At 38.0% G+C, this 13,145-nt stretch overlaps 1 protein-coding gene across 7 annotated transcripts in view; it reads left to right on the forward strand.

Moving 5' to 3' along the window:
• Window positions 1–13,145, forward strand: part of CPEB3 (cytoplasmic polyadenylation element binding protein 3) — an 81,012-nt gene that overhangs the window by 54,403 nt on the left and 13,464 nt on the right. For all 7 annotated transcript variants that reach the window (XM_041415846.1, XM_041415851.1, XM_041415850.1 and 4 more), the window contains exon 6: window positions 1,239–1,328. In XM_041415846.1, the coding sequence (XP_041271780.1) occupies window positions 1,239–1,328 (90 nt within the window). The remainder of the gene's footprint in view (window positions 1–1,238; window positions 1,329–13,145) is intronic.

Raw genomic sequence — 13,145 nt, forward strand, 5'->3', positions numbered from 1 at the left:
AATCATGACAGTTTTTGGTGTATTTTTCATGGCTGGAATATAGCTGGAATCCACCACTGTCTAGCTTCAATGGGCGTACACAGGGAATTTGAGGATGCCTTATAATGAAATGAGGGAGATCTCTAATCTACTAATCTGAAGCCTAAACCATGTACAGTTTTAATGAAGAAATAGTATGAGTTGCCAGTCTATGTTTACAAACACCTCAAACGCAGTGCCCACATCACACCAAGAGCTGCAGGGCTGTTGTATGGGGTCTGGTGGCTAATCTGGATCTGCAGCTGTAAGAAGCACCAGCCCGAGTGATGTGCACATTTCTGGTTCACTCAGAGTCAAATTATATGCCCAGTCTGTCCTGTGAGGAAGTAACATGGTGGTCTGGGAGCTGTCAGCCTCTTTCTTGAGAGGTCTCCTTCAGTAACCCTTTATCCTTCAGCTCTTCAGGTACACAATATGTGTGTTCTGTCTCCAGACTGAAATTCTGATGTGCAGTTCATGGGGTCAGAGAAAGTGGACACATCTCAAACAGCAATCCAGAAACTGTAAAACCCCATTGCCTTTTCTCCTGATGGCTTGTTACTCTGATCTACCTAATATCACATTAGACATTATTTTAAACTAATTCTTTCTTTAAAGTATGTCTAAAAATGTATTGAGAAAATAAGATTTTTTCAAAAAGATTTTTAAAATGCTTTTTTTCTGAAGGATTTGCACATAAAACAAAATTGTCCTGTAGGATAGCTCCTGATGTGTGTTACATGGTGGTTCCAAGTTGATGCTTAAAAGTCAAGAAAAAACTGGGTAATTCAAGGCAGATTTCCTGAAGGGCCTGAGGAAGGTGAAATGCCCACAGTGGCATCACTTGCTGCAGCCTCTTTCTAGGGCAAGCTGCAAGGAGCAGCCGTGCTGACATGGAGCTCCTCCATCAGTCCCATGTGGCTGCATCTGACCCTGCTTTGTGGCTATAATTAGAACTAGACCGCAGCTGAAGCATATTCACTTCTGATAGATCATGTTTGCATTTAATCCTGCTGCAGACTTCCACTAGTGGAATGTAAAATCACTTTTTAAAGCAGCCATGTACAGCACAGAGATTAAAGAATATTTAGGCATCTGCTATGGACATCATTGCAGTTTTCACTGTTCTTGTTTTGTTTTGTTTTTTAAGTAAGACCTTTTTACCTTTCCACTGTCAGTTTTTATGTTCTCTCTAAGGTGCCTCATTCGTTTTTTTGTAGATGAGATCACTGCCAGCTTTCGTAGGTTTGGACCTCTTGTGGTGGACTGGCCTCACAAAGCTGAAAGCAAGTCATATTTTCCACCTAAAGGTAATTAGTTTAAAATATTCTTAAGAGGGCTGTTCTGGTAAAAGGAAATTACATCTGCCATGTAGTAATCCACTGTAGAGCAAAATTGTTACTCTTTATGGTGAATTTTCTATCTTTCATCAAGCATATTTTCAGCCATTGTCCTGACGGGGAAAAAGAAATTCACAATTTGGTTATTGATATGTGCTCCTCTGTGTGTACTTCTTCAGCACACCTTGAACCCTTGAATTATGCCTTAATTTGTACCAGCAGTAGGTAGAATGCAAGTTTCAGAAATTTCATAGCTGATTCTGTTGTGATGAGCATGTTGCCAAACCCATGGGAGTAAGAGAGGAAGTCCCTTGGATTGGGTCACTGGGTTGGGTGCCCAGTGTTTTGCAGGGAAGTGACTCCAGCTGTGACCCAGGAGCTGTGACCCAGGAGCTGTGGTCCTGCTCCACATCAGGGCTCCCCAGGCACTGGGGTACAGAGTGGGCTCAGCTCAGAGGGCATCTGGGTAGGGCAGGAAGAGTGTGAGCAGGGGGGCAACCTCTGATGGGGCAGCACAGCATTAGCACACCTGTTTTGGGTGAGAAGGAACAGCTTGTGGGAAATCTCTTTGGGAGGGTTATTGGCTAAATCAAACTGCTCTTCCTGTACCCTGCGCTCTCTGATTTTGTGCAATTCATTCTGCTCTCTTTCACATGTGCCTCTTGCATGTAGTTCCTGAGTTCATTCGTGATCTGAAACAGTAGCAGCAAGTTGTACACAAAATTTCTGGTCTATATGCAAAGATTTCCATTTCTCATTGATCCTGGAAGATCTTAATTGCTCATTAAGGACACTGATTGTTTTGGCAGAACAATGGGCTGTTCAGTCAGTGAACTAGCTAATCCTGAAATATTTTGGTAGATATAGTTTGACAGTAAAAACACACAAATAAAAGCCAACTTAATTTATTGGGAAGCTTAATTGCTGGAGGTGAGATAACACTGTGACAAATACTTACCCTGTGAACAGTATTTGGGACACTTAAAATCAGAAGAGAAGCCCATACATGCTTCCTCTTTCCTGTTCCATTCTCACCACTCAGTCTTGCTGTCAGCAGTTATGCAGTATCTGTTCTTGAATTTAAAAACAAATCAAACAACCCTAAAAAAAAACAAAAAACACCCCAAACCTCAACCCCCCTGCAATATTCCTAAGGAGAGTTGGTAAAATATATGCTTTTCCCTTTTTATGTTATTTTTAAAGATCTCTGGGGTCTTTTTGGCTAGTGAATTCTAATTGTGCCTTCACTTAAAAGTTTTTTTTAAAAAGTAGAAAAGCTAGCTTCTCATTGTCCTTATTATCTCTTAGTATTCTCTACTTGTTTCCCTTTTTTAAATTTTTTTCCTCTTATTAATCCAATAAGTAACTATTTCTTGAATTAACATGGGACTTTCAATTTTCATTTTGTTCTCTATCTGACTGTGGACTAGTTATGCCTTGACAAACTTGTCAAATGTTTTTGAGTAAGATCTATTTTAGCAGAAGACAAGGGAATGCAGCCTCACTTCTATTTTTGTCATGATTCTAATATAGGAAACAGCTTTCAAAGCCCCTGCCAGTTGCCCTGAACGTCTGTCTGAAAGTGCTAAACAACAGTCAATCCCAACTGTTCCAGATTTATTTATATCTGACTTCTTAGTTATCAGTCAGGGCTGCAGCATCAGACATCCTGCATGCCTGGCTCTGACACTCACTCACAGTCATGGTGAGCTGCGTAGGTCAAATGTACTTGATTTACTATGATCCCACACAGGCAGCACCTACGCAGGAGACACAATATCATGTCCAGGAGTCAGAGGGTAACATTTGAATGTCTGTTCTAATGTTTTCACAGCTTTTTGGTTGTGTTTTTTTTTTTTTTTTTTAAATAAAGAGTACTTACTTTTCAGAGTTATTATGGAATCATTTTCAGAAGTACCACAATAAAATGTCTCTAACGCTTATGTTGATCAGAAGTTCCTTTAGATCTAAAATTTAAGTTGGTGGGCTTTGCTTTTGGGTTGTTTTTGTTCTACTTTTTTATTTTAAGCTGTTTTGGTGCATTATTGGACATTTCCTTAAAAAATACAAAAAGATATTCGAAATTATGCTTGGTGCAAAATTCAGTGAGACTTACTCTGCTGTCAAGTACTCATGAATGAAAATGTTTTCTCCCTTAATTTTTCTAGATGTCTTGTCTTCCATGTTGCATTGCTAGTCTGTGTATTTTCTGACATTTTGAGTGAGTCTTTCAAATGGAAAACATGTCCAAAAAAAGGACAAATGAAATTCTAGAGGAGAGAATGAGCTGAGGTTTGTGTGCTAGCAATCTTGAAAGAAAACAAGAAAAATGAATTGTTGGAATGAAGTGGGCATGATGCAGAGGCTATGCACACATTGATAAAGCCTGACCTTCAAGGCTTCTCCCAGCACCTTGAATGTGCCCTAGAGGCAGTAAAATTGAGCCCTGCTTTTTCTGAGCATATGTTATCACCTCCAGATGGACTTCAGTGTCCTTTTGATGGATGGCCTTTTCCATTACTGCAGGGCCAGGTCATTGGGCAGTGCCTGGTCTTTCAGCAAGGTTCAGGATTTTTGTCTGTTTGCTTTGGTAAGTGTTCACTGAGAGGTTTGGGGTAGACAGCATCAGTAGGTGATGCCATGGGTCAGCACAGTCAGTGAAGTTTTATGCTGCAGCTGCTTCACATCATTGTTTTCTGTCTTCAGTTACATCCAGGTGATGCAACATCCCCTGCAGTCCTGAGTGAATCAATACAGATTTCCAGTATCTACTTGTTGGTATAATTTATTGAATTTTGGAATGTTTGCTATGCTGGTGCAACACATGAATTCCCTGTAGTTGGCCTGTATTAGGGGCACTCTGTTGATATTCTTAGGGCTAGGAAGAGAAGGCTGCAGAAACCATTAACTATGGCTAATCTGATCAAGCATGAAATCTGAAAGATTAAAATGTTGCTTACAGTCTGGTGACCTCCACCATCACCCCCAGCCCCCCTGAGGGCTTTATCTGGTTAGTTTAGTGAGCAAGTCAGGCCATAGATGTGTAGTCAGTTCCAGCAAGCCCTATTAGCTAATTTATTCGTTGGTGGGCTTGATTAGCTTAGCTGTAGTGGCATGTGAGCTGTCATTGGGACTAGTTGGAGTCCAAAAACATTCCTGCAACACTGAGCTTGAACAAAGGTTTTCCTGGATTTGGCATCCTGAGCAGGATGGAGTCACCACAGGTCTGCTTAGGCACATTACCTCACATTGGTGCTGGGCCTGGTGGACATAAATGTTTGTGTGTGAAATGATGCTGAGCTGGGATCTCCAGCATGGTGAGTTACTCCAGGCTTATCCCAGTGTGCTTATAATGGTGCCATTTTGGATCTTGGGGGATGGCAGAGCAACACAGATGTATCTGCAATATATTCCTCAAGCACATCATTGCTATCTGTATATTCCAGGTTTTCCTGTTTTCTCAGATCTTCTAGGGGTTCGTTACCCTTACTGAATCTTGCCTGATGTCACAGGATACACTGATCAGTGTTTGTGAAAGCAGTCTGCCTTTGTCAGTGTTTGAGTTATGTGCATTGTCACAGCAAACCCAGAATCATTCTGTAGATCAAGCACAACTTACCTTGGTTGCCAGTGAGTTCCATATTGCTGAGAGAACAGGGATGCTCTTGTCACTGAAAATGAATATTGTGCACTTGGACAAGAGAAGCTGCCAACAGCTGACAATGTGTGGAAGAGGCTCCTGTTTCTAGTACTGAGCATCTGCATTGTTGCCTTAACATTTCTTTTTACCCCTCCTGTGCATTGTAAGCTCAGCACCATGTTTGTATGCTTGTGTCATGCATGAGGTGGTTTTCAATGCTTTGCCTCTGAATAAGGCTAATTCATTCCCGTTGCCTGAGAAGTCTTTGGATTACTTCCTTTGGCATCTGTTTGGATATGTTACTAACTGAACTGGCAAAATTATAAATGCCATGTGTTGGTCTTGGGTAAGCAGATGCCCACTTCATAATGTGTTTACTTGGCTTTCACCCCAGAATTTGGGAATTAAATGTGGTTTTTGGTTAAGTATCTTTTGAGTACCTATCAGACATTGAGAAATAAAGAGGATGCTATCAAAAGTAGTTGCACATTACTATGTCACAGTCTATTTATCTCTGGCAAAATCCAGATAATTCATGTTTTATTTAAATATAAATTGATGGGGTTTTCACTTATTTGCTGGTGTGCTGAGTTAAGCAATGCTTATGCTAACTACAGTGATTTTTTTTCTTTCCTTTTTTTATTAAACAGATGGTGCCAACTGTTTCAAAAACGCTTTTTTCAGTTGTTTTTTCTTTAACAGATTGCTAGATTTAAAACAACTTTTAAAAAACTCTTCACTGTTTTTTCCTTGTGATAACTATGGTTTTTCTAGTAATCACTAAGAATTGCACCATGTGTTTTAAAATGCCAAAAATTATGCAAAAATTTTCCTTTTTTCCATTTAGAAAGATTGATATTTAGATAAGGATGAGAATTAGAGTTAGAAAACGAAGCATGGCAGAGCTTGAAGATAGGATGGATTTGGAATGGGAGGAATGCCTTGGCTTTACAGTTGCTTCAGATGTGTGATGCAGCAGTCTGATCCTTTGGTGTTTTCCCTATTCTTCAGTTTGTTATGCTGTTATCTGGTAAAATTAAGCACATTTGTGCCTACTGCTCCACATGGGACACTAGGGTGAGGGAGATCTCATTAAAAACAAAACAGCATAAACCAAGTTGCACAAAGTAACATGAAATGATTCTCATGCTTTAATTTAAAAACAATTGGTGGGACAGTGTGAGCATCTCTGATTCTCTCCAAAGCACTATTTAGATGGGAACACTGTTGTTGTAGTCTTTTCACTGATATTGATTTCATGGATGATGACCATTTCCATGGTTAATTCCACTGCAGTGGCAGTTGTAGTTTCTGCCAGAGGAACAAGAGTGAACAGTTGCAAGGATAAAGTGTGGAATCGTAATTCCAATTTCATTAGTTATGTTCCCAAGAAGGTATCTGGTTTATGCAAATACAGCAGTCTATTCTAGAAAACTGCCTGCTTTGGCTTAACTGATCAAATATGATACCAGCACAGTCCAGCATGCAATGCTGAGCCAATTTTTGTATTTAAAGAACTGAAGTCAGAGATCACAATATTTGTTAGAATGGAAACTGACGTTCCCTACCCAGAAATATATTGTATGGCAAAGAGAGATTCTGGGAGGGTTTTCAGATGTTGTTTACATATGTTCCAACACAGGGACTGTGTGCAGTGTCAGTTGCTGTACCCACTGACATCTGAGGCCGTGTCTGTGATTTGTAGTCCCTGTGTCTTCCCACAGCAGGGCAGCATCATCCCAAATCAATGCAAGTCACAAAATGCGTGGTGGCAAAATGCAGTACACACTTATGTGTTCTTCTGTATCCGTGTGACTTTAGCTTGCTTTGCAGAGAATTTTCTTTAAGGTTTTTGGTGACTTTTGTTTGAGCCTCCCTTTTTTAAGCTCTTAACACTGTTTCCTGTCTTGTCATAAATGTTTGAGGATTCTAGGTGGTGTACTGATAATGGTGATTTTTAAATGTCTGTCTTTGAGACAGCTGTGCCAGGTATCTAAGAGCATTCAAGGAGCTTGCTTCATGTAAGTGAATTTCTGTCTCTAAAACGATGCCGTTTGCAACTTCTTTTTCTAGGGGAAAACAAGAATCTGGTGAGGCAAAATACGAAAGTATTTTTGAGCCATCCAAGCCCAGGCAGAGCAAATCTGATTCTGAAGTAGCATTGCAGGATTATTCTCTCCCAGCTTTCATGTTGCTTTCAACAGATCCTACTTTCTTTCAGAGCTGCTAGGTTGCTATAAAAGAAACCACAATTTTTAGCAAGTATTTAACCCTTTTTCAATAATTTGAACATATTTTTCAACACTAAGTACATGAAAAGCTTTCCATGTTTATCTGTAGAGGTAGCCAGACCACTTTTGTCAAATGGAAGGAGTTAAATATTTGTCTTATTCTCATTAACCACTCCTAAAACCCAAGCAGATTTTACTGTGGGTTGTTAAATCTGTCTCACCCCTCCCCAATACTATTTTTATGAAATGTTGCCTTTTGTTTTGTTTTGTAATGGAGATAGATGAATTGATCTGTAAGTATTATGGCCTTCAGGATAAAAGCTGTCCTTTGAATAGTGTTTAAGTTGAGGACTTAGTATTATTTTGTGTTTTGTAGTAACTTCTGCTATCTTGTTTCACTAATAATTTATGAAGCACTGAATTATCCTTTCAAATCATTGAAATATGTTGAAGGAGTTGTTGCAGGTGGTGGTGCAGAGACAGACTCTGTACTAGCACTGCAGCGTATTCATTGTTCTGATGGTCATCTAAAAAGGAAATTGTTCCCTACTCCCACCCCCAATCAGCTGTAATTATTTAATGCATTAAAAACTGGAAGTCTTTTGTGAAGTCCTACAGGCATTTATAAAATTATGTATTTGGTTCCTAGGATCACTTCAGTGATTCTACCCCTAAAATAATGATGCAGTAATCTAAAATTGGTGCAAGCTCATTGCAATACACACATCATAAATTTATCAAAGGCAATACCCCTAATTATGCTTTTGTCCTCTCAAATCAGAGGTCAGGACTGGCAGTGGGAGTATTTCAGGGGATGGGTGTGCTGTGGGTGCCTCTGCCAAGGCAGTGCATCTGCCTCTGTCTGGGCTCAAAATCTTGGAGCAGCTCAGAGCTGCTGTGTCCCTCAGCTGTCTCAGTGCTGTGCTTGGCAGATTGTGTCTACTCCATACCCTGCAAATCCTACCTGGTTCTGGAACCTACAATGTATCTGACCACTGATTATACCAAGAGTGAAAGTAGTCAGCTGTATGCCAGTGGAGGCTGGGCTGTTTCATTAATAAAGGTAAACACATAATTTTTTAGAGGATTTGGTACATCCAGTATTTTTATTTTTGTTTTTTATACACTAATCTGATCTCCCAGGGGCATGCATACTCTTATTAGTGAGAAACAGTTTTGGATTTTCTTTGGTTTTGAGAGGAATTTGTTGTTCAACATAATCCAGTTTTGGGAAAAAAATCCTTCTGTTATTAAGGAGGGTTTTTCAAGCTGCATCTTTTTCTTACATCAACAAAGACAAGAAATTTGAACAAACCAGAACCTGAAAACAATCCACATGTGAGTGAACATTCCGACTGGTTATTAGCAGCACCACAGCAGCAGATGACAAATTGATTACTACTAGGGAAGTCCAAGCTTAGTGCTGAAGCTCTGTGTTCTGCCTTTAGAAATGTTCTACAGCTCACAGGAGAGTTACAACCATCCAAAAATCAGAAAATATGTTACTAGCTTCATCTGTGCAAATGACATGGGGTGTCTTTTCTTCTTGATTGAAGTACTTTTTGAAGCTCTTGACAACAGTCCCAAATATTTTGGGATAAGCAGCAAGTGCTTATCCCAAAATAAATTATATGTTTTTCTTAACAAAGAAAGCTGCTTGCTTTCTTTGTTAAGAAAAACATATAATTTAAAGTGACAGCTATTTTTATTGTAAAACCCAATATCAAATTTAATTTAAAATAACTGAAATTCAGCAAGCCTGGATTTTTGGACCAGTGCTTTCTTCCTCTGAAAAATTTTTTTACCTCATGCTGATACTGTGCTTGGAATAGAAGCTGAAATCAAGCAGAGCATTTATATTTCTGTAGAATTTTCCCATGTTAATGTTGGTTGGAGTAGGACTGGAGAATGGTTTTTTTTGCAAAGGAGAGTAACAGGTTTTGTTCAAACTTGGAAATAAATCTCTCTTGAGCCATCTGTTCAGAGTAAAAGCAGTAGCAGCAGACCTGACCCCCTCCAGATGATGACCATGAGCTGCTCTGCCCAGAGCAGTCACCATTGCAAATTGCCCTTGAAAATCAAAATTTAAAAAATTCAATTCTGAATTTAGATGGGTTTTTTATATTTGCAAGTTTGAATGGGGTTTTTTTTCATGCTGCTGACTCAGTAAATTTCACAAAGATAGCTTTCACTTCATCAAATATTTAGTTTTTGTCACATGAAATCCATGTGACTACTCTTACAACTACAGTAACCAAATTGTATATTAGAGCCTTTCTTTTATGCTTTTATATCCTTTAATTCTTATCTATAGATGCTATAGATCATGTTGCAGTCTGAAGTCTGATGTTGAAAATGGCTGTGACCTTTGAAAGAGGAGACAACACTATAAATTTGCTGTTGCAATGTTTTACACTAGTTTGGAAGTAAAATGCCAGATAAAGACAGGCTTTAGTGTGCTTGTGGAATATTCTTTTGGTTAAAAAATGACCAAAAAAAATCCAAGTAATTTATTTCAGTCTTTTCTTTTTTAATACAGGTGGGTGGGAGTATTTTTACTACAGGACAAACTGAGATGGCATATGTATACTGTTCTTTTGGGGCTTTTTTTATCCATAAGTGGTGAAAGTAAAGTAATGATGGCTAGAAAATCTTTCTGCTTTTTGGCATGTCTTGGAACTGAAAAGACTTTATAAATCTTTGGCTGTATGTATTTACTACAGCACTACAGAAATGCTGTCCTTTCTGCTGAGGAAACACTGGGGCACCTCTCCCATGTCCCACAAATAATGCATCTCCAGAAAGCAGAGGTTCTGTGGGCATTGGGTTTCTCCTTCCACTTAAATTGTAGATGTGGAGAAAAACACTCCGTAAGATTTATGACAAACTAAAAGGTTTCTGTTTTCTCTGTTATTGGTCATATGGTAAGATCATTATTAGTAGGGGTTAAGTGTTAGTTTCAGTTCTTTTGGTGATCTCATGATGTGGGCTATTTAGTGCTAAGACTGGAATTATGAAGACATGCAATTTATTTTACAGAAGCTACTGACACAGAACCCCAGTTTTCATTCAGCTCTTCTCTATGACCCCTCCATTGCTGACTTCTCTTGTTATGTCTCCTGTCTTCCATTTAACATGTGTGCTTCATTTTATTGCTATTAAGATTCAGGCTCCAATTATTTTTCAGTGTAACTGAGGATATGGAGTACAATCCTTTAATTAAAATCAAACAAACTCTTCCCCAGTACCTGTCTGTAATGTGGCATATGAGGAATTTCTTACATATCACACCAGCCAGGCTTTGTCTGGCATTCATAAAAAACATGTAAAAATGTAAATGTGCAGAAATAAAGGAGTCACTGTAAGATTCTAGACTGTTCCTATTTCTTATGCACCTTTGTTTTTTAGAGAAAAGAATCAGCTGACAGGGTCAAACACTGCCATATAAAATTAGACTGACTAAAAGAAATTAATCTTTGCAGCCCTGACTAATACATAATTTCACTCTTCTGCAGTAGCTAAGTGAGATTACAGCCTTTTCTATTTTGAGGTTTCTTAAGTATTTAAAGCCTTTGAAGTTTTTTTGAAAATGCAGTCATGTCACTGCAATGTTTAAAGGAAACTCTGCAGTTTTTAACACCTCAGATTTGGGGTTTTTTTCAAAAATGAGTTTAATTTTTAATAGTAGTTTCATCTTTGGATTTTGAAATGTGTTTTATTCATGTTCAAAGCATCTTCTAATAAGATTACTAAGGTGACTTTGAGCAATGACCCTTGTCATCACATTAACTGATTTAGAAATTTGGTTCACACTGTTTCTAAATGTTCCTTTCCTGTGGGATTTTAAAACAACTTTATTCTAAAAGTTCAGTTTTATTCTAAAACTGAACCGTAATTCAGTTCAAAATTATTTTTTAAAATCTAGTAAAAAAAAAAAAGAAAAAAGAAAGTTAAATATATATTTTATGAAAATGTTAAGTCTATTTAAATTTACTTCTTTGAGGCAGCCATCTCAACCATCTAAAAATAACCCTAAAGAAATGAGACTAGAACATTAATTTTTTTGCCATTCTTTTTTTCACTTAGTATGAGGTAGATTTGTGTATTGAAACACTTTTATAAGAAATGTGAGGTCAATAGGTTTTATTGTAATCCTGAAGCTTATAAAAACATGAGAAAGACACTAAGTGGATGAAATTTGTGCTTTGAAGGTAGCTCAGCTTGTTTCAAGCATAAGTGGTCCTTCCCTTGTGCAGATGAAATCAGTGCCTGTGACTACCCAAAGATGTTTCTGACTTGCTGTGCACAATGTAAGGGGGACATTCTTCTCTTCATTCTCTTAGTTCTGCCACCCAGCCTCAGTGTTATAAAGCTGAAAACACAAGACCCTTGGATTATGATTCCTGTATCTGATTTTGCAAGTGGCCTGAATTTTGGGAAGTATGGATTTCAGATCAATTACATATGAAATCAGTAGATTATATACAGACATGCGACATGGAGATTCAAATACTCCTTGACCTTATACATAACTCTTCATTACAGTATTTCACTTTGTTTGAAGAGCCCAGGTTCTAAGAAATAGGTTAATCCTTCCCTGTTGGCTATATAACATTTGCATGCCAAATGCTGGCTCTGTACCAGAAGATTCAGCTCATGGTTGATACATTTAAACAACAATTCATCTACTGTCGTTCTCAAATGCAGGAACTTAAATTATTAATTACACTGAGTATTCACAAGCATAGCATAAAATGGTACCCCTCAGTGATTATAATAAAATTGAACTAATTCACAATTAATTGAAATTCTGAAGAAAAACTCTTGATTAAACTCAATCTGCTCTGGATTTCATTAAGTGAGAGATCTGTACTTTTACTCCATTAGTACCTTTCGGAAATATTCCTGTTCCACCAAGTAACTAGAAACTGTCCAGATAAGCTTAACTCTCATAATGTTTGTAATGAATCACTTAAACTGAACAGAGTATAAAAATTCTAATATAACAAACTTTGTTCCTGCCTTCTCCCATGGGTTACAAAACACAGTCAGTGATTTCCTTTTACTCCACCAAACTGTGCCCAGCCATGGAGCTGTAAAAGGAAGGTGTTACCAGATTTAGAAGACTAAAAGAAAAGCTTTTATTTTTGTAAACGTGGTCTTTCCATGAATGCTGTGAAATGCAGTCAGGCTTTTTCTGGTAAGCCATGGCAGGCATGAAGTTGGATAATCTTTAACTCTTGAGAAATATTTTGCTTTAGGCCTTTTCTCATAAACTCTGCCAGCTGTGGCTTGCTAAGTTGAATGGTGTCCACAGGGCCAGTAAGTTTATTTTCTCTCACATGCCTAATACATATAATGCATGTTCTGCTGTAATAAAGGTGAATGAGTAGTTCTTTTCAGCTAATAACATTGAGGAAAGATGGGCAGAATACAAACATAATGCACTATTAGCTAAAACTCCAGTAGGACTGCCTGTAATTTGTACCAACATGCCAGTATTTAACATAAAGTATGAATATCAAGAGCTTCTTTTATTACAAAGGCAGAATAGGCACCTTAATATGCTTTGCATCTAGCATGTTGTTTTGAAGAAAGAGGTCACTGAAGCCTTATTACCAACTGTGCTTTCAGTAGTACAGAAAGGTTCCCATCTTTAGAGAAGATATGCCAATGTTTGTATTAATTGAATAGAGATTTTTTTTTCCTGACTTTTTAAGCTGGCAAAAATGTTTTGCCAAACTGTAACAACTTTATTTAGTTCCAAGTGTATCTTGCATTTCAAGTGGCAACCTTGTTTCAAGTTTGTGGGACACAGTGTATATGCCAGATTTTTTTCAGTTTATTCTCAGCAAGGTTAACTGAAATTAGGCCAACTGGACTAAATTACCCTTTCATATGGAAATTGTGTCACTG

Source organism: Onychostruthus taczanowskii, unplaced genomic scaffold, assembly GCF_017590055.1.
Source record: "Onychostruthus taczanowskii isolate IOZ18803 unplaced genomic scaffold, ASM1759005v1 scaffold5, whole genome shotgun sequence".
Taxonomy (NCBI): domain Eukaryota; kingdom Metazoa; phylum Chordata; class Aves; order Passeriformes; family Passeridae; genus Onychostruthus; species Onychostruthus taczanowskii.